Below are 20,498 nucleotides of genomic sequence, written 5' to 3' on the forward strand. Positions count from 1 at the left end.
TTACCTATATCTATGAAAGAGATATTTAGTAATTGAAATTAGAATTTAACTCTTGTGATTCCTAGTCTTTTATTCACCACAAAAGTAATAAAGTATAAAAGCATAAGATACTATAAGGATAATAAAAGTAATAATAAAATAAAATAATTAAATAAATAAAAGACTATAGCTACTTTTATAAGTTGTCCGTTTTCATTGATAAAATCAGCCACACAACCAGCAAAACTTATCTACTCTGCTTCTACTCTATTAAAAGGAGAGATTTTGAGGGCAAAAAAGCAGATCTGGGAGGTACTTGCTTACAGCCCTGAGGTCCCACGAGACATTCTGCACATAGCCCGTGTCTAGATCAGCACAGCGAACAGCAAAACGTTTCTACCGAAACGGCATTTTTGTTTGGTGTTATGGTTTTAAAATATATGTCCTTTAAGATGCATTTTATTACAAACAATGGAGGCTTTCTTAGAAAAGGGACTTAAATGTTTGCATACTATTTATATGATGTAAAAGGGCATTGGCCTTCTTAATGATTTCTTGCACCTTTTTTCTCATTTTGCTAATTGCTCTTTCTGTTAGCTCACCTGTCTCTCTGACAAACTTGTTCTTCTTTGTCAACGTTTGGGTCACAAGCTAGTAATATTCTGGAGCCGGAGATGGTTGTTCTGATGATACGGTTTTTTTTCTCATTTAGGACAATCACTGCTACTTTAGAACAGTGGGACACAGCTCTTAGTCAACGGCCAAATAAATGTGTATTTTTCACCGCATATTCAAATATCTTCTACCACATCAAATTATTTGAGTCCGTGGACCACAGAGAGCCTAAATACCAAGCGTAGACTAAATGCATGGCACAATAAACAGGTGCTTTTTAATGAGACCTACTAATTTTAACTGCACGGTTTAAATATTTAATGTGACCTTACTGACAACATCTTTGTTTAATTCTGTCTGTTGAGAGAGAATAACTGTGATACTTCTTAATGGTTCATTAACTCCTTCAGGTCATTGGAGAGAGCGCCATTCTAAATACATCTATAAATAACTGTAGTACATGAAAGAACACTCTGCCTTCTACACGCAATGATGCTAAACACACTAAATGCCTTTCCAAACAAATGCAAGTTGCTGGTTTTTCATTAGTGAGATCGACCTAAATTCCATTTTTATAAAGGAGTTATAAACGAATAAGCTAATGCCAAGTGTAACAGATGTGTCAGTAAAGAATCTTCTGCCCTTCTGCTTCTTTTAGTTGTCCTATTCGTTTTGCAGGTGACCACTGGGGTAAAAAGGAACATCATCTTACAGCTTCATCCATACATTGGATGGAGACGTAGGTATCCAAAGTTCCAGACCTCTATGATATTTGCACATCTCTCTTAGGTAACAACGAGGAAAACCACGAGGAAAGCAACTTTATAAATATGAAGGCAAAAAAAACCCAACCCACCTTGAAAAAAGCAAAATAACATTCTGGATATAACAGAGAAGATGATAAATGGTATGAACTTTTCACAACACTTTAAAAATAAAACAGCATTATTCAAAGGATGCAACGAAATTGGAAAAAGCAGCAACAATACATCATGAGACAAGGAATCATCTAAAAGAAGCAGTCATGGACATAAGCCACACAGAGGATTTCTTACTTGCACAAGTATCTTGAGGGGTTTGAAAGGTCTTTCACCATGAAGCACTCGCCTCCATTCACACAGAAAGTTTTCTCCTTCTCTGCACACTTGACAAGATGGCTTGTCCCAGTGGTAGATGTAGATGTGGCTGGATAAAAGATAAAGAAGGGGAAAGGTTTATACCCATCTTTCCCTCTTCTAAGCAGCCTTTAATCTTAAATTCTCTTAAAAGGAAGAGTTCATATAAGATACGGCGTACTCCACTAAACTTTCAGGCTTAATAAACAACACCAAAGACATTAAGTACTTTCTGGGTGTAATTAAATATAATAAAATTATAAAAGTAATTATAGTTAATTAATTGAATTATAATTAAATAGGCAACAGGTTCAACATTTCTTATAACTAATACTTTATCTTCTAAGGAAGTTGGAAAAGAGAACATCTATTGTCATTAAGAAAAATACATTTTCCAGGAAGGCTCAAAAATAATGACATAAATTCACATCAGTGCAACTGAATGTAGATATCAATTTTTAATGGCAACTAATTAATAAAATTATTTTATTTTGAAATTACGTGATATATGTGTATGGACTTGATATTTTTTAGACATATGTATAGCAAAGAAAAATCCAAGGTGGCTTATTTGTTCCTAATGAAAAAAATATTCTTAATTGAGTATGTATTAATGTATAGATCAGGGGGCATTCTGTTCAAAATTTCCTTTCTATTCTAATTTCTACTCAGAAGAATATTATTGAATGTCTGATTGCCATCACGCTTCTGAAGAAATACAAAGACAGTCTAACATTGCTGCAAATGTAGAATAAAGCACTGCAAAATTCATCCATTCGAAGTAGGAGTAGAAACAAGTTTTAATTTTGGTTTGCAGCGTCTTCATGTGATAAATCTGATTATTCACTTGCCTTCAATCTTCACAGTTATTGGAAAGTCAGGCTGACACTGATTGCTCCACCATTAGGTGCAGGGATTAAACGAAGCCGAAGTCCTGAGACTGTAAGAGCATTTAGTCTCAGAACTTCTCCCCACTTACGGTATTGGGAGCACTTGAAACACTGCTCAGTCTCAACCCCAAACAGTCTAACTCACAACATAATGTTTATCGCTGACATTATCAGGATGAAATGTAAAACCAACGTGTCCAGCCATTGAAGATTCTATTTACCCTCCCGGGGTAGGGAGAGTCCATCTTCAGACATAAGTTTTTCTCGTTGATTATCTGACTCATTCTTAGTGACTTTTAATTCTTTGTCTTCCTTATCAATTTCTATTTTATGATTTGCGTGTGAAACTCAGATGCCCTTGTTTATTTTATTTGACCTGTCGCATTTTTCCATTTTCTCCTGCCTTTCTTTTTCGTTTCCTTCACAAGCGCACATTTTGCTTTGACATTTAACCTAATTGTGACCCTAACTCTGCTTGATTTTTACTCTACCTGATTGAAATACCGAGCATCTGATTATTCAGTTTCTAAACGACTCGAGGCCTTTCTTGTCTCTTTTTCTCCTGTCTAAGGCATGTTTGGGACCATTTCTCTGTTCTCACCATGGCTTTCAGGAGGAACAGCAAAGGACAGTCAAAATGATTTGCCCTTTGGAGACATCTGGTTCAAATCCCATCTCCTACTAGCTTTGTGTCCTTGAGTAAGTCACCTAGCCATCCAGATGGTCAATTTTCCCATTTAGAAAACAGGGTAAGGGGACTCTTACCGGACTCTTATAGAGGTAAAAGGAATTGGCACAAAACTGGCATCCGATGAATAATAGCAGGTATGGTTACTGAACAAGTAGGGAAGAATCTTACTTTTGCTATCTACCAATCAGATGTAAAATCTGATACCAGAAATCTGAAGATTTCGAAGAATCATTATAATGGGTAATTAAGAACTGGGTCAATTTTCAAATTATTCCAACACAAAGTCCTTTTCAGAATGCATTTCCAGATGTCCAGCTCACGTCTACAAACCCAACCAGAAGAACCAGGGAGAGAGAGGAGAGAGGTGATGTTACCCTCTGCCAGCAGCTACACTTTTACCATCTTTATCAGGAAGAGGGGAAACATAACTTGCATCCTTTGGTCTATAAAATCATAGAGTAGACGATTTCTACACATCACTTAGCATAGATTTTAACATAATATTATATCTTCATGTGAAAAACTGTTTACTTAGGTGCTATGAATATTTTCATCCATGGCGACTGCTTTTAAAAAAATACTAGGAGGGAGTTTGTCTTAAAGGTTTTGTGCTTACGAGTTTCAACCGCTGACAGGGGTCTACAGGATGACAAATTGGGCAGCGTATTTTTGCCGAGGGGACCACCTGCAGTGTTCTGTCACCATCATTCCTGCAGAGGAGCTCTGAGCCTCAAGCAGACCCCAGTGGTCCCTGAATCCCTGACAGGCTGCTAAGAATTACCCCTCATCCAAACTGGGCAGCAAACACTGCAGCGGGCTCTTTCAGGACAAATGCCGAGGCTTTTATTAAAAACAACGAAATCAACCCCGTCCTCGCCAAAGCAGACCCTCCATGTTCACTGCAAACTTACAATGAACATTCGCTGTGACAGAAACAAGAGACGGAAACATCACACCTATGCCTTGGATTTTCTGATCTTGTGTTCTCAAATAAGTAGGATTTAGAAATGTGGGTTAAAACTAGAAACAATCCCTTTTTTTCAGTCCTTTAAAAGTATTTTTCTTGACATGATTATCCTTTGAATTATCCTGCAGCTCTGAGCTTTGACAAATTCATCTGAAAAATTCTTAGATCATGACTAGACACTAGGGATGGGATAGTTGATAATAAAATAATTCTTGGAGAAAATGAAGTAGCAACTGTCTTACGTGTCATGGAGTACCCTGCTTAGCGCTTCTATCCTTTAGTAGCAGCGAAAACAAACATGATCATGGAATTGCAAAGCAGCAGTTAACTCCCAGGTGACACAAAGCGTGGACCAACTGGGTACAGCTGTTCTGAACCAACAGCCAAACACAGGAATAAGTTGTAATTGTCAGAAGAACCTGGATCTGGATGGTGATATACGCACCTTTCAGATTTTTGCCAAGTTTCCTTATATGTTCTCCTTAGTTGACCGCAGTGCACAGTCAGCCCTAAGCACATCTATAAATTTTGCAGAGATATCCTTTCTCTTTGGCCTATATACGCTGTATCGCTAAGTCAGTTTCCGTTTGGTAATTCCTCCAGAATTTAATGAAACAGACAAAGCAGGTTCTCAAACCAAACTGTGGAAACAGCATTCTTTCTGGGGGAGTTGGCAGGAGTTTATCAGGGGTAAAGCTAACAGTTTTGCCAACAGAATGTGCTTTTGATATATAAAAGATGACCTTCATAGCTGCTCCTGGCAGTAGGTGACATAGATCTCACTCATTCAGTCCTTAATAAAAACTGCTTTGTAACTAGTTTGTCATAATCTGGGAGTTGGTCAACTTCTAGTAAGTGCTAACTGGACAGCAATTAGGAACAGCGATAAGTGTGACTTCATTACTTTTACGTTTATCATTTATATGAATGTTTTATCCCAAACACACTTTACTTGGGATGTTACCAATTACAAAATTATAAGGAAGAAAGTGTAAGTACAGCAGTTAACTTGTTACTAGAGAATTTCTTCCGAGTGTTTGACTCTCCACCCCGTCTGTCTTGTCATTAGATCAGGACTAATGACCATTCCGGGGAAGTCTGAACAGTTCCCTGACTTAGCCAAGGATTTGGACATTAAGATTACCATTTAAAGATTCCCCAGGGGGCTTTCCTGGTGGTGCAGTGGTTGAGAGTCCGCCTGCCGATGCAGGGGACACGGGTTCGTGCCCCGGTCCGGGAAGATCCCACATGCTGCAGAGCGGCTGGGCCCGTGAGCCATGGCCTCTGAGCCTGTGCGTCCGGGGCCTGTGCTCCGCAACGGGAGAGGCCACAGCAGTGAGAGGCCCGCATACCGCAAAAAAAAAAAAAAAAGATTCCCCAAATCCTGCACCAGGAAATAGGACTCCCTCCTTTCTAGCCTTCCCTCCCTTCCCTAACCCTTCTCCTCCCTCCCACCCTCCCTCCTTTCTTTTTTCCTTCCTTTCACAGTTCTTTAATGACCGCCTATTATATGCGAGGCATAATAATAACAACTAAAGTTACTGGGGTTGAAAATTGTAAGACTGTAAACCATTCTCCCTAAAAGGAGATCTTTATAGATGAAATGTAGTGAAATGACCCTGGAGTTAGCGGAGAAGAATCAGGGGGCCAAGGCACAATTTTGCCAATTACTAGCTGCGGGGCTCTGGTCCAGCTACCTGCCTCAGTGTACTCAGCTGCAAAAATGAGGTATCGCAGGGTTGCTGCGGAGTTTGATAAAACACTTCGTCAGTTGCAAAACTGCACACAAATAGAGGATATGTTTCCATTACTCACGGCGTAAATATGGAACAAAGAGAAGCAAAAACATTTCTGTCCAGACACTGTAAGTACATATAATCAAGCCTCGAATGTTGCTTCTTAGCAAATTCTTCTTCTACAAAATGTGAAGAGATGGTCTGATTTGGAGGGGTCACCACTGAATGATTGCAAAGCATCAAGTAAATATCAATGATTTACTCTAACTTTTTCAAAACCACTGTCAATAATGTATACCCATTCAATTGGCTTACAAAATAAAACTGAAGAACAATTTGAGTTAAAAGAAAAAGAAGCTATCTTAAATGTGTAAGTATTTTCAACTTTCCAGATCCACACAATTCTCCAATATTTCTTTAAAAAATTTTTTTTATTGAAGTATAGTTGATTTACAATATCATGTAAGTTTCAGGTGTAATTCTCTAATATTTCTGACCGAGCTTCCAAGTTACATGAATTCACTGTATTTATAATCTTGTGTGTTACTGTAACAGTTTAAAAACTCTAAAACATTTAAAAATAGTATGATGTCCATAGAATATGGGCCATAGTATAAACTTTGTTTATAACTCAACATTTTGGAAATCACGTACTATTGCACACTTTAGTAAATACACAGAATAAAACTTTGAGGAGTAATTGGGTGTTCCCTGCTCATTACTCAATATTTTCCCATGGAGTCACACAGTATTTCCTATAGAATGCCAGCCTTTTTCTGCTCAGAGACAGGCTAAAAAGAAAATAATGCTGGAAAGGACGGTTCCCTTTCTTGCTTGTGTTAAGTGGTGTTTTCCTTATCAGTGAAGTAGACAGCACTAACAGACCAGGGCCATTACACAAATGCAAACGACTGATAAGAAGCCAGTCTCTTCTTTGACAATTAGCAGGAATTAGTATGTGTATAGTGTTTACCCCAAGAAGCAATCATTAGCTCCTATCTTCCCTGAGCGAATGAACCCTGACTAGGAGTTTTTAGGACAATTCTTAACGATTTACTTGCAGAAGATTAAATCACTCTCTGCAGTTGTCTCAATAACATATACAAATATTAACAATTTTTATATTCTAACATGAAACTGTCAATCGCTACAAAGTTGTAGGATTTTTTAAAAATCCTTACCTGTGATATCTTCCATGGCTAAGTATTTAGAAATCTGCATGCATTCCTGCTCTTTGATCTCCCAGTTTAAAAAAAAAATCTGAAATTATTATTCTTGCTCAGAATATAGCTCCTCAGCAATTATGTACCAGAGCACTTTGAACTTCTACTGGGAAGAAATGCTTATGTGGTTCCTGAAAATGACGCTCTGGCTCAGAAGCTGGGCAGGACAAGCCATGCCCCCTAATGCAGCTTCTATAGATGCCAACGGAAGGACGGGGGAGGCATTAGTTCTCCAAAGGAAAATCCAGAGCCAGACTCAGAACCACTAAAGCATCACCATTCTGGGTTGGCATTTTTTTGCAAGTAGTAATTCAATCCGTTGCTGAATAGGTACTTGAGAAAAAAATGATAGAAGATCAGAGAAACCCATCCTGACTTGGAGGTTCCCAGAGCCCATCTCCTTGGCCTCTCCTCTACTGAACTCTGCTACAGAAACAAACAGGGAAGCCAGGGAAGAACCATCACGAGACCAGAAATGGAACCAGAACTTTCTAAAGTAGAATTAGGGCATCTCAATTCATGGACCCCAGGACTTGGTAATATGGTAGATTACCTACGAGGTGAGAGTCTGTCCAAAGAACAAGCCGACACCAAGGGCTGGCGGAGGTTAACTGGTTTAAGGAGTGAACTTGAGCTTTGGCATCATAACACACATAGAATGGTAGACCCCAAAGAATCTTCACATACTGTATAATTTATCCCATATTGAAAAAGAGGATACAGATCATCTCAAAAGAACAGTTCTGCAGTCTTTCAGCAAATACCTCCCGCTAAAAATTCACAAAAGTGTACAGGCTGCCCAAGGTCACGTAAGTGAATTTGGACATGCTTGTTTTCTGTTGTCTTACATGTACAGCGGGGCTGAAGTAGGTTAATAGGATTGCCTTTAGATCCCTCCCTCCCTTACAAGCTCTCAGGGCAGACCCTAATATTTTTTCTGCCTTCTTCAGCAGAATGAAAAGTGACCCTTGGGTGTTTCTCCTCATAAAACAAAATTCTAATTTTTGTTGTAACACTGAGCTCATTTGTAGCTAAACAGAAAGGAGATCCTAAGTTCCCAGCAGTTGCTGTGTCATTAGATAGTGTTCTCCTTAGAAAAATAAAAATTGTCCACAAAGGTTATTTTTCAAACACAGAAGTGGCTATTCTTTTTTCTTTTTTTCTGACAGCACATTTCACTCATGACACAGTGTAATCATTCTAGTCTACTACTTCTTAGAGCAACATGTCAATGGCATAAATGTCTTCTAGGATGTCTTAGCTTTTCTAAAGAAGAAGGAGTCTCCTCCCACAGTGGATGGCTGGCCAGGTGGTTGCAAGAAAGCGACATTTTCTTCCTTACAAAGCCAATAATCTTCTCTTAGCTAAGAAGCCAGCTACAGAAATACAGTTCTGCTATATATTTTCTACTAATCACTGACAGTTTTATGAGTATAAAATTTCCATAGCCAGAAGTCAACGAACTTTCAAGCTGTCCCTTGAATCTTTTCCTATGAACACGTATTCTAAAAGAGTAAGATTCATCTAGCCTACAAAGCAAATATTAGCAGTCAGCTGACTGGCTTAATTTGATATATTTATAGATCTCATCAGGCTAAAGGTAGAAGGGGCACATTCTTTACTGTATTCTGCATACTTTACCAGTATCAATTTTGTTGGGGGAAGGTCATGTCAATGTAGAAAATGTTAACCTGTCATTTTCCAAATTAGTCAAAAGTTTGGAGCATCATACAGAACACATCAAATCAAAGGGAATGATTAAGGATTCAGTTACTCGGCGAGCTGCTGAAATTACCATGTGACATTTAATGACATAGGTTAATTTATTCATCAACCAAAATACACTTAGAAATGAAAGCAGACGGAAGGTCAAAAGACAGAAACTATGAGACAAATTCATTATCTTATTCATCAAATGAAAAAAAAATCATGGCATATCAAAAATAAAAGCCATATGGTCATTTCAATAAATAGAGAATCAACATTGATGAGATTGAAAGTCAATTTCTCTAAAACTATCCACAAAGTATTCTTACCCCCAAAGATCAAATCTGAATTTAATCAAGCATCCAGATACAGCTACTAATTTACAGGAAGAACACAGGTCAGAGGAACATATAAAAGAACACCATGGGATGCAATCAGCAAAGCCCAATCTATGAAGAACTCTACAGGGCAAATAACCTGATTTCTTAAGAAAAAATTAAAAGAAGATAAAAAGACAAAGAGAGCTAGAGCTAAAGACAGACCAAAGGGTGAGAGAAAAGAAAAACCTAAAATATAGACATTAAAAAGAGACATTAAACCAATTGCAATGAGTGAAACTTATTTGGATCCTGATGTAAGAGGAAATCTGATCACTGATTACAAAGGGTTATCATTAATTGGTATATGTGTCATATACTACCCAAAGCAACCTACTGATTCAGCGCAATCCCTACCAAACTACCACTGGCATTTTTCACAAAACGAACAAAAAATGCCACAATTTGTCTGGAAACACAAAAGACCCTGAATAGCCAAAGCAATCTTGAGAAAGAAAAACAGAGCTGGAGGAATCAGGTTCCCTGACTTCAGACTATACTACAAAGCTACAGTCATCAAGACAATATGGTACTGGGTACAAAAACAAAAATATAGATCAATGGAACAGGACAGAAAGCCCAGAGATAAACGCACGCACATATGGTCACCTTATCTTTGATAAAGGAGGCAAGAATATACAGCGGAGAAAACACAGCCTCTTCAATAAGTGGTGCTGGGAAAACTGGACAGCTGCATGTAAAAGAGTGAAACTAGAACGCCCCCTAACACCATACACAAAAATAAACTCAAAATGGATTTAAGAGCTAAATGTAAGGCCAGACACTATCAAACTCTTAGAGGAAAACATAGAGCACTCTATGACACAAATCACAGTAAGATCCTTTTTGACTCACCTCCTAGAGAAATGGAAATAAAAACAAAAATAAACAAATGGGACCTAATGAAACTTCAGAGCTTTTGTACAGCAAAGGAAACCATAAACAAGATGAAAAGACAACCCTCAGAATGAGAGAAAATATTTGCAAATGAAGCAACTGACAAAGGATTAATCCCCAAAATATACAAGCAGCTCATGCAGCTCAATATCAAAAAACCAAACAACCCAATCCAAAAATGGGCAGAAGACTTGAATAGACATTTCTCCAAAGAAGATATACAGACTGCCAACAAACACATGAAAGGATGCTCAACATCACTAATCATTAGAGAAATGGAAATCAAAACTACAGTGAAGTATCACCTCACACCGGTCAGAATGGCCATCAACAAATATCTACAAACAATAAATGCTGGAGAGGGTGTGGAGAAAAGGGAACACCCTTGTACTGTTGGTGGGAATGTAAATTGACACAGCCACTGTGGAGAACAGTATGGAGGTTCCTTAAAAAACTAAAAATAGAACTACCATATGACCCATCAATCCCACTACTGGGCATATACCCTAAGAAAACCATAATTCAAAAAGAGTCATGTACCACAATGTTCACTGCAGCACTATTTACAATAGCCAGGACATGGAAACAACCTAAGTGTCCATCGACAGATGAATGGATAAAGAAGATGTGGCAGATATATACAATGGAATATTACTCAGTCATAAAAAGAAACAAAATTGAGTTATTTGTAGTGAGGTAGATGGACCTAGAGTCTGTCATACCGAGTGCTGTAAGTCAGAAAGAGAAAAATAAATACCATATGCTAACACATATATATGGAATCTAAAAAAAAAAAAAAAGAAAGGTTCTGATGAACCTAGAGGCAGGACAGGAATAAAGACGCAGACATAGAGAATGGACTTGAGGACTTGGGGAGGGGGAAGGGTAAGCTGGGACGAAGTGAGAGAATGGCATTGACATATATACACTATTAAATGTAAAATAGATAGCTAGTGGGAAGCAGCCGCATAGCACAGGGAGATCAGCTTAGTGCTTCGTGACCACCTAGAGGGATGGGATGGGGAGGGTGGGAGGGAGACGCAAGAGGGAGGGGATATGGGGATATATGTATACATATAGCTGATTCACTTTGTTGTACAGCCAAAACTAACACAACATTGTAAAGCAATTATACTCCAATAAAGATGTTAAAAAAATTGATATATGTATCAAATGCATTATGGTTATGTTTAAAAATAGCCCATACCTTTCAGAGGTACATGCTGAAATATTTATACATTGAATAATAAGATGTCTGGGATTTACTTCAAAATAGTAAGAGGGAAGGGAAGTGAGTGAAATCAGGATAAAACAAAACTGATAACTGCTGAACTGGATGATGGCTCCATGGGAATTTGTTATATCATTCTTTGTACTTTCATACGTTCAATATGCATGTTTAAATTTACACATATATATGTACATGTTTTAATATATCCCTACATACATTTAAAACTTAAAAATGCAAAAATATCAATTTCAGCCTTTTCAAAGCATGTCTTTATAAAGTGGAATTAGAATGATACTCTATGCAACCTAAAGATGCTGACTGTTAGCCACCAATCTAAATCATACTTAACCCTGAAACTCTTGGAGGGGTGGTTTCCTTAATATCAAGAACAATATCAATATCCTTTATAACAATATCCTTTATAACAATATCAATTTCCTTAATATCAAGAACAAGCCAAGAATGGTGACTACTGGTGCTACTATTTAACACTGCTCTGAAAGTTCTAGCCAATGCAACAAGACAGGAATAACAAATTGTGGTACAACTGTAGGAAATGAGGAGATAAAATAAGCACTATTAGAAGATGATATGATTGGATACCAGTATTACCTAGCAAGAAAACCTAATAAAATAAAAGGATTATATTCACAACAGCAATAGGAACTATAAATCATTTAGGTCAGCTAGGTGTGAACCTAACAATAAATATGCAGAATAGGAGATACTTTCAAAGGGTAATATATTAAGAAGGGGAACTGGGTCTGTGCTTGGGGTAGAAGAAGGCATTATATTAAAGGGAAAAGCAAATGAATTTATGGAGGTAGAACAATGAATGTCATGTTCAGTGAAAGGTAGTAGTTCAGTTTGGGAGATGGATCATAAATAGGGAGGTGAAGTTAATGAGGCTACAAAATAATAATACATCCATATTAAAGAAGCCCTTGGCAACCTGGCTGGAATTAATATTGAATCTGTAGGTCATGGGGAGAGTTGGGTTTTTGCTTACGGCTGTGATTAATAAAATTAACGGTCTATTCTATAGCCTTTGGAAAGGGAGAAAAATGGAGATGAGGAGACCAGTGAAGAAGCTGACACAAAGGTCTAGATGAGAAAGGAAGATTGCTCCAACTAGCCCAGTAATGATGGGAGAGGAATCAGCACCATACTGAAGAATTAACACTACTTTGTATTCATATACATTAAAATTAAGCAAGAACTAAATGCTGGGGTTTGTATTTCACACCTCGTATTGCACCTCTTTCTAAGGCATTCAAACTGCCTAACACACGTTTCCTCTTTATCCTTCACACAATCTAGGATATACCCATGATATTATTAGACAGAGGAACTGCGGGCCATTCTCAATACTCAAGAGTCATTGGTGAAATTAAAATATCAAGTCTTGTAGCCACAACTACATGACTAACGCTTTCCTCATTTAACTATACCACGTCTGTTGATATAAAGGGACCCATGACGAGCAGACAGTATCATAGTTGGCCTGAAATCCTAAGTTACACAGATGATCAAGGTAGTGATATTCCTAAAAGTTATGAAAGCATCTCCCTGACAGGAAGTGATTCCCGACAAATCATTTTAAGTAATCTATATTTTCAGTGTCGTGCATAAAGGCACCTCTATAGAAGTATAGGAAAAAAAATGGGGTCCAGACAACGCAGACACCATCTTCCAAGGGTTCCAGGTTGGAGCCAGGCCTCTTTGATCAGTGGATCTGTAACACAACAAGCTTGAAGAATATTCCTTAGAAAGGCACCTTTGCAGCTCCAAAACCCCAGACAGTCCATTGTTACACACCATTTAGCCAAGTTACAGCAATTCTGTGTTTGTGTGATGGCTGTGGACATAAAGAGCCAAGCTCTGGTTCCATAAGTTCAGCATTTTCCTCACTGAGGCCAAAGGTTGCTGCGTATAAAGGAATGAAGCCGTAAAAGTATGTTCAGAACAGAAGAATCTTGCTCTCTAACACTTGGCTAATTTCAGTGCGTGTATTTTCCCAGAACTCCCTGGAGTTCCTTGTTCCCAGGTTTGTGATCAGAAGAGCAAAACAAACCTCTCTGTAAGAGGATGTGTCATAAAATGTGTATCTGTAGTGTTTAGGGTCCTAGCACAAATTCTGTGTCACCAAATAACACACAGAAAGCTAACTTTTTTCAATACCGCTATTGCCATTTACACGTGGCCAATCTGAACAGGAATAAAACAAGGTTTCCAAAACACAAATAACTTTATTTACTTATTTATTTTTCTTCAGCATTTTTTTAATTGAAGTATAGTTGATTTACAATGCTGTGTTAATTTCTGCTGTACAGCAAAGTGATTCAGTTATACATATATACATTCTTTTTTATATTCTTTTTCATTATGGTTTATCATAGGGTACTGAATATAGTTCCCTGTGCTATACAGTAGGGCCTTGTTGTTTATCCATTCTATATATAAAAGCTTACATCTGCTAACCCCAAACTCCCACTGCATCCCTCCCCCAAACCCCCTCCCCCTTGGCAACCACAAGTCTGTTCTCTATGTCTGTGATTCTGTTTCTGTTTCATAGATAGGTTCATTTGGAAAACACACATAACTTTAAATGCTTCATCTCAAGAAAGCTTTTTGCCCTGCCCCCCAGAGGACTAGCTGGTCTCATAATACTTAGTTCATCACAGGTCTTGTTTTTCTAAAGAACATATTCTTTTTAGGTTAGACATGGGGATGGGGATGCGGGGAGGAAATGTGACAGTCAAATCCTGTGCCTTTACAGGAACTGGGCCAAAATTATAAATTAACCTTGACTACATTATCCCTAAAGAAGCTTTCCTTCAAGCCTTGGGGTTTTTGTGGTGTTTTGTTTTCAATTTCTGGGCCTCGACACCCAAGCTGAACAGACACCTGTTTTTCTACTGTTGCCATTAAACCTTGTTGTTCAATAAAAAAGGAAACAGACAGGTGCACACTTTGAACTCTTTTTCCAAAGTACACAATATTTTTTTAAAAACTGGGGCCATGTGTTCAGTGTCTTACTGTCATCATCTGGTCTAGCTGTTTTATATATCTACACCGTTCGCTTGTTGGAAAAACTCAATGGAAATCATCATCCTGCTTACAGGGAAACCAAAAAGGGCACGCTGAAGTACGTCATGAAAGAAAGGTGGAGTAGAGATCAAGGTCTTATCTAAGTTGCCTGGCCATTTCCCTACAATGCCAGAAACAAGGAATATTAAGAAGGTCCATATGTAGAATCTTAGTTATAATTTATTAGTTTTTTTCCCTGGTGTTGATATATCTATCTGTGTATATGGACTAAGAAAACACTTCCATCTCCTGAAGCTATAATAATTCAGAATGGCTGAGGTCTTCCCCCCTTTCAAATATAAACCATTTCTGTAGACAGTGCAAGTCTGTGTTTAATAGAGATCTTTGTTCTTTCCATCCATTACTAAGGTGCTTCATATTCAAACACGGATGAGGGAAACAGTGTAAAGCAGGGAAGTGGGGCTGCGTGGCACATCAGCTGTAAGGGAACCACGGCTCTACAAAGCCACCCCAAGTGGCTTCCCTGGTGGCGCAGTGGTTGAGAGTCCGCCTGCTGATGCAGGGGACACGGGTTCGTGCCCCGGTCCGGGAAGATCCCACATGCCGCGGAGCGGCGGGGCCCGTGAGCCATGGCCGCTGAGCCTGCGCGTCCGGAGCCTGTGCTCCACGACGGGAGAAGCGGCCCGCGTACAGCAAAAAAAAAAAAAAAAAAAAAAAAATGCCACCCTAAAATCAAAGCAGGCAGAACCCAATTCTTGGCCAGGTCCACTTTGCCAGTTTAATTCCCATAGAGTTCCTGCAGAAGAGCCAAATGTCTTCAGCTGAGATCTGTCATTTATGCAAAAGCTTTTAAGAAGTCGAACACTTTCCAAGACCCACTAGTAAATCTAGTAAGAATCTGCATTGCTCTTCTGCTCACATAGGCATTGCCAACACCTAGTGAGAATTCTCCAGTTCAGTAACTACTGAATCCAGCGACCATAATGGGGAGACACAGGCAGTGTTATGATTCTGAACCCCACCATGGGAGAGTTCACAGACGACAGGCAAGTTCTGGTTATATTTCTTAGCAGAAACAAGGCTTCCTAGGCTGTGGAGATCTTATTACTAAGAAGAAACCAGACCTCGGACCCTATTCTTTGAAAAGACCTGATTGACTCATGGCTTTTCCCTTAAGAACGCCTTACTTCTGAAGAACAGGGAAAACCAGAATGCTTTTGTTCAAAGAGTCAGAGATTTTTTCTTGATTACACACCTTTCTGGTGTGTTGGATGCTCAGTCTCAGGGATGTAAATGTCTTCATAGAGATCAGCTCCCGATGGGTGATCTTTTCTGTTGAGAAACTCGCTTCTCCCTACACCTTAATGCCTAATGTTCTATACCCAAAACTAGCGCGCTTCAATTTTTCTCAAAGTCTGAAGAACTCAGGGAAGTGAGTCATAGTTCTACAGATGCCACACAAGTCCCTGGAATTAAATGGTGATAATGAAAAAAGGATCTTAATTAGAAGACAGATGTTGTTAGAACTCAGTAATCCTTCACTGCCCCTTCACACTGTTTTCCATTAAAAGGTTATCAGAACCTGTCAAATGGTTACATGGGTCCATCACAGCCACTAGATTAGGCCTGAAGTGCATGCTTGGGAAGCTAACTCTACTTGCCAGAGCACTCTGTGTGTGTGTGCGTGTGTGCGTGTGCACGTGTGCGTCTGTGACTACAGCTTTCCTTCCTTAGAAAGTCAAACTGCACTCTGTTACCCATTGGTTTAAAGCCTGCTTTATATTCTTAGATTTGTTTTGTAGAAAAAAAGTGACAGGAACTGAAGGATTCATTGGTAAATAAGGATGGAGGCTATTTTGTCCTTAATGCAATCTCACCACTCCTGGAATCAAAGCTCTTTCCCTCTTGGGCCTTAATAAGGGCCCAAGATATCCCATGATTCCCCCCCATTTTTGCTTTCTAGACTTCTTGTTGCTTTTTGTTTAATCAGTTGACATTAGTTCATCATAAAGCCAAGTGTAATTTTAAGCAGACTGAATAAAAACGAATTCATTATTTACCAATATTACTAAAATATATGATTATCCTTTAAAGTATTTCAAATTCAATTTTATCCTTTGCCAAATTCAATCCTCCAATATCAAGTATCCACCTCATGATTTTGTCTGTTTTCATTTTTTGTTTGTTTTCAGGATTTGAAGACCATTTCATCTGTGAATTATTTTAGTTGTAAATAACAAATTTTAGTTGCTCAAAGGTGAACCAGCAGAACACATGGACGAACAGTTGGAAATTGTAAGTGAATGCACAGTGTCAAAATATTTCTTCTAAAGTCAGAACTAGGCATTGGCAAATCCACAGTAATAACCACAGAAAACGTTGGCTATGCATATTTTTAAAATAAAAAAAACCTTACCCACGAATGTCAGAGAGAAAGTAAACAAAAAAGTAGTCCGATGGTGGATGGTAGAGAAGGAGAGAGAACAGGAAGGATTTTGCTTCTAGGAAAACTTAGCACTTCTCGGGACCCAACGGTGAATCTGAAGTTCAATTCAATTAGAAACGTCTGGGATGCCAGTTCTGTGATATAAGTAAGGATGTAACATCCTTCAGGGAATAAACTTAGTCACAGGAGGGGTTTACTGCAACTGGTAGGATTTTTTTTTTTTTCGTTATGCGGGCCCCTCACTGTTGTGGCCTCTCCCGTTGCGGAACACAGGCTCCAGATGCGCAGGCTCAGCGGCCATGGCTCACGGGCCCAGCCGCTCCGAGGCATGTGGGATCTTCCCGGACCGGGGCACGAACCCGTGTCCCCTGCATCGGCAGGCGGACTCTCAACCACTGCGCCACCAGGGAAGCCCAACTGGTAGGATTTTTGATGCTCAAGTGAAAGGTGGTTACTTCCCTCGGTTTGTTCTTTCCTGTCGAATGCACCATATTCTTTGGGCTGAGAGGCTGGAAAATTGCAATTTATGGTGAAGTCTAGCTTCAAATCCTGACATGAAGTTGGGGTTTCCTATGCAGAACTATAATAGTAGCAACATGGCAACAAGAAAACTTACAGAAATTGAAGAAATCTAATGAAACGGAATCTATTAAATGGGCAATGTGATCTATGTTGCTGGAATCACATTCTAGAGACAGGTAACCCAAGTATATATGCACAGGTCAAAAGAGAGAAGGTGACTGAACTAGGAATTGTGTCCTGGGTTTCTGACTTGTGGGACCAGTGCTCTAGGCTCTAGATGACACTGCTGACCATTTGACAAACCCTGTGAAAGAATTTATGAATGAGCCAACTCTAGAGATACGAAATATACCTGATTTATTAAAATGCTTCCTCTATTTTATAAGAAACTCTGTGACTAGGCATAGCATGAGGTCAGAACAAAGTTCCAACTGTTCTTACATCAGAGAACCATGGGAGCAGAGGTTCAGACGGATGGAATCCATCACTATCATAACTCATGACAAGAAATACCAGGGGTGGCACTGAAGTCTTAGCCATAAGTACCCTGAAAATGATCAGGAGCATTTTATAATCCAAATAACAAAGAGATCACACCCTCATTGCTCAGCTAAACCTGATGACTTAATAAGGTAAAAATGACATGATCTAAGGTGGATGAGAAAAGTAATCATTTTAGGGAGGTTGACAGGGATCTGTACTGATTCCAAACATACAACTTGCTATGCGTAGCATTTCCAATTCCCCAGGCATACATTAAAATAAGAAACAAGTACCTTAAAAAGTATTCAAAAAAAAAGAGATAAGAACAAATATGTCTGATTATCATTCTGCAAAGGTTCCTAGACTCTTTGCAGGCAAGTCCCACTAAATATATCATCCAAAAGGGAAGTTAAATTGAAAAAGAAAAAAAGGTTATAAAAAATTAAATTGGATTGTCATCATCACCTGTGATAGAAACTGCCCTTTTCTGTCCCAGAAGCATGAATGTCAGAAAGAATGTCTTGATTCTTTTACAAGGTAGAGTTGAGGTCTACAAGGTACTGCTTGGGAAATGGTTTCTACAAAATGTCAGAAACGAAACCATCAGATTCATTACGGGCTCAAAGAGAAAAGTACAAGGAAAAGGGCCATGTTCAGCTTACTAGTTACTCAGGTGAATTCTCCTGCCTAGTATCCAACTTAAGTGTGAATTCTTAAAAAGTAATGCCATCTTTCTGGGAATACAACCTTTCTGTTGCCTTTCTCATTAACAGAAGAAATAAATCTACCCATTATTAATAGTCATATTTCTAGAATATGACCCATCACAAATTATATCCCAATGAAGCTAAGAGCTCAGAAAATATGCTCACAACTACCATTTCTACTGGGCATGCTATTTACCATCTTCTGGCTTTAAGGTAATCTTCAAGGTAGATAAGGGAAAAGCACAAAAGAAATAAGAAGCAGAAAGAGAAGACATTTTATGATTGCAAAGATGGAAGAATTCTCTGGATATTATATTTTTACTTTAAGCATCTTCCTCTTGATATCATAAAACTTTATCCTTTTCTACAGTAATCTTGTCATTTGAAGTAGAAATCATATTCACCTAGCCCAGTAGGTATCTGGCATCAATAATATTTGCTGTAACTTGTAAAGGCATGTCTTTTGCTTTTATTCTTTCAGGGTTTCCTTTTTTGGGGGGAGGAGAAATAAATGCTAAAGAAACTCAAAAGTTATCTGTATGGTAAAGGCAATACAATTCTTAGCAAAGAACAAGAAGGTGCATGTTCATTAAATACCTACAGTGTGCCAGATATTCTAGCCCCAGAGTCATCACAATAACCCTAAGAATAGGTAACATTTTATCCTTTTCACAGGTGAAGAGGTTGAAAGAGAAGAATTGCAGGCCTGTGTTCTCAGTGTAATAAATAAAGTAGAGAGAAATTCCAAGGCAGGTTGACTGCAAGGCCCATAATATATCCACTAAAGCATTCCGTCTCGTGGTTCTTTCAATCCAGAACTACATATGTGACGTTGTAGTTAAAAATGAACAAAACAACAAAACAATGACATCCTTTCCACAGACTATTAGAGAAGCCATATTCTTCCACCTTCCAGGAAGTATCACTTTCTGAATATTTTCCCTATGTTTGTAAACTGTATGTCAGGAAATGAGACTCAAACATTACTTTTAGATTATGCATTCTTAGCAGAAGACAGGAGACCAATGTTAGTCACATCAATGTTATTTTAGTCTTAATTCAGGGAAAATGCTCAGTCCGTATTATCTAGTATTCTGTTGTCTGTTTCAGAATAAAATGGTTATCTTTTCCGTTAAACTTTCCTAAGAACCAGAAAACTAAACCAATCTTGAATAGTTTAGTCTAAATTGGGAAAGTTATCAAAAATCTGATGATATGACCATCCAGTGTCACAGTGTTGTAATGGATTCTATCTAACCTCCATTCAAATTATGCTCATTTTTCTTTTTAAAATTCTTTTTTGGAAAATAACTTCATTTTCTAATAATCTCCAAATTAGAAAAAAACACCTCATTTATTTCTTTCTGAAGCTAAAGTAAGAGAAATTATGCATGTACATATTATAAATGCACAAATATAAATACACTGAGTTATAGACCTCTTTGGGGAGTATGGCAGAACTATTCCAAATGAAATGCTAAATTTAGTTATGATGCCTGAGCAATATTTAATATTTGCATAAGACATCTGATTGACCTCAATGCAATATTAATACCACTAGATCCTTTAAAAGCTGACTGTACTCAACAAAGAGATAAGGAGTGAAGAAAAAAATAGGTATATTTGTAAGAAATGCACATAAATTATATAAAATGAAAATTATCTCCAGTGACATTTGAAGTTAGGCTCATTTTGTTGACTGGTAATTTTTCTCTAACTTCATTTTCATATAACATATAAATCACCCACAAGAAGGTTTTAAAAATGGGTCCTGTGGTAGCACCCCTAATTGAAAGTCAAATCCTGACTACTAAGTAATTTAAATGAGCAACTATTATAAAAATGTACTTTCTAAAAAGCT

The 20,498-nt window shown here is 38.2% G+C and overlaps 1 protein-coding gene across 8 annotated transcripts in view; it reads right to left on the minus strand.

Annotated features, from left to right (window-relative positions):
* The window catches only part of NRG1 (neuregulin 1), a 1,009,792-nt gene that overhangs the window by 31,652 nt on the left and 957,642 nt on the right, over positions 1 to 20,498 (minus strand). For all 8 annotated transcript variants that reach the window (XM_060001391.1, XM_060001390.1, XM_060001388.1 and 5 more), the window contains one exon: positions 1,650 to 1,779. In XM_060001391.1, coding sequence (XP_059857374.1) covers positions 1,650 to 1,779 — 130 coding nt within the window. The remainder of the gene's footprint in view (positions 1 to 1,649; positions 1,780 to 20,498) is intronic.

This window comes from Delphinus delphis, chromosome 21, assembly GCF_949987515.2.
Source record: "Delphinus delphis chromosome 21, mDelDel1.2, whole genome shotgun sequence".
Classification (NCBI taxonomy): domain Eukaryota; kingdom Metazoa; phylum Chordata; class Mammalia; order Artiodactyla; family Delphinidae; genus Delphinus; species Delphinus delphis.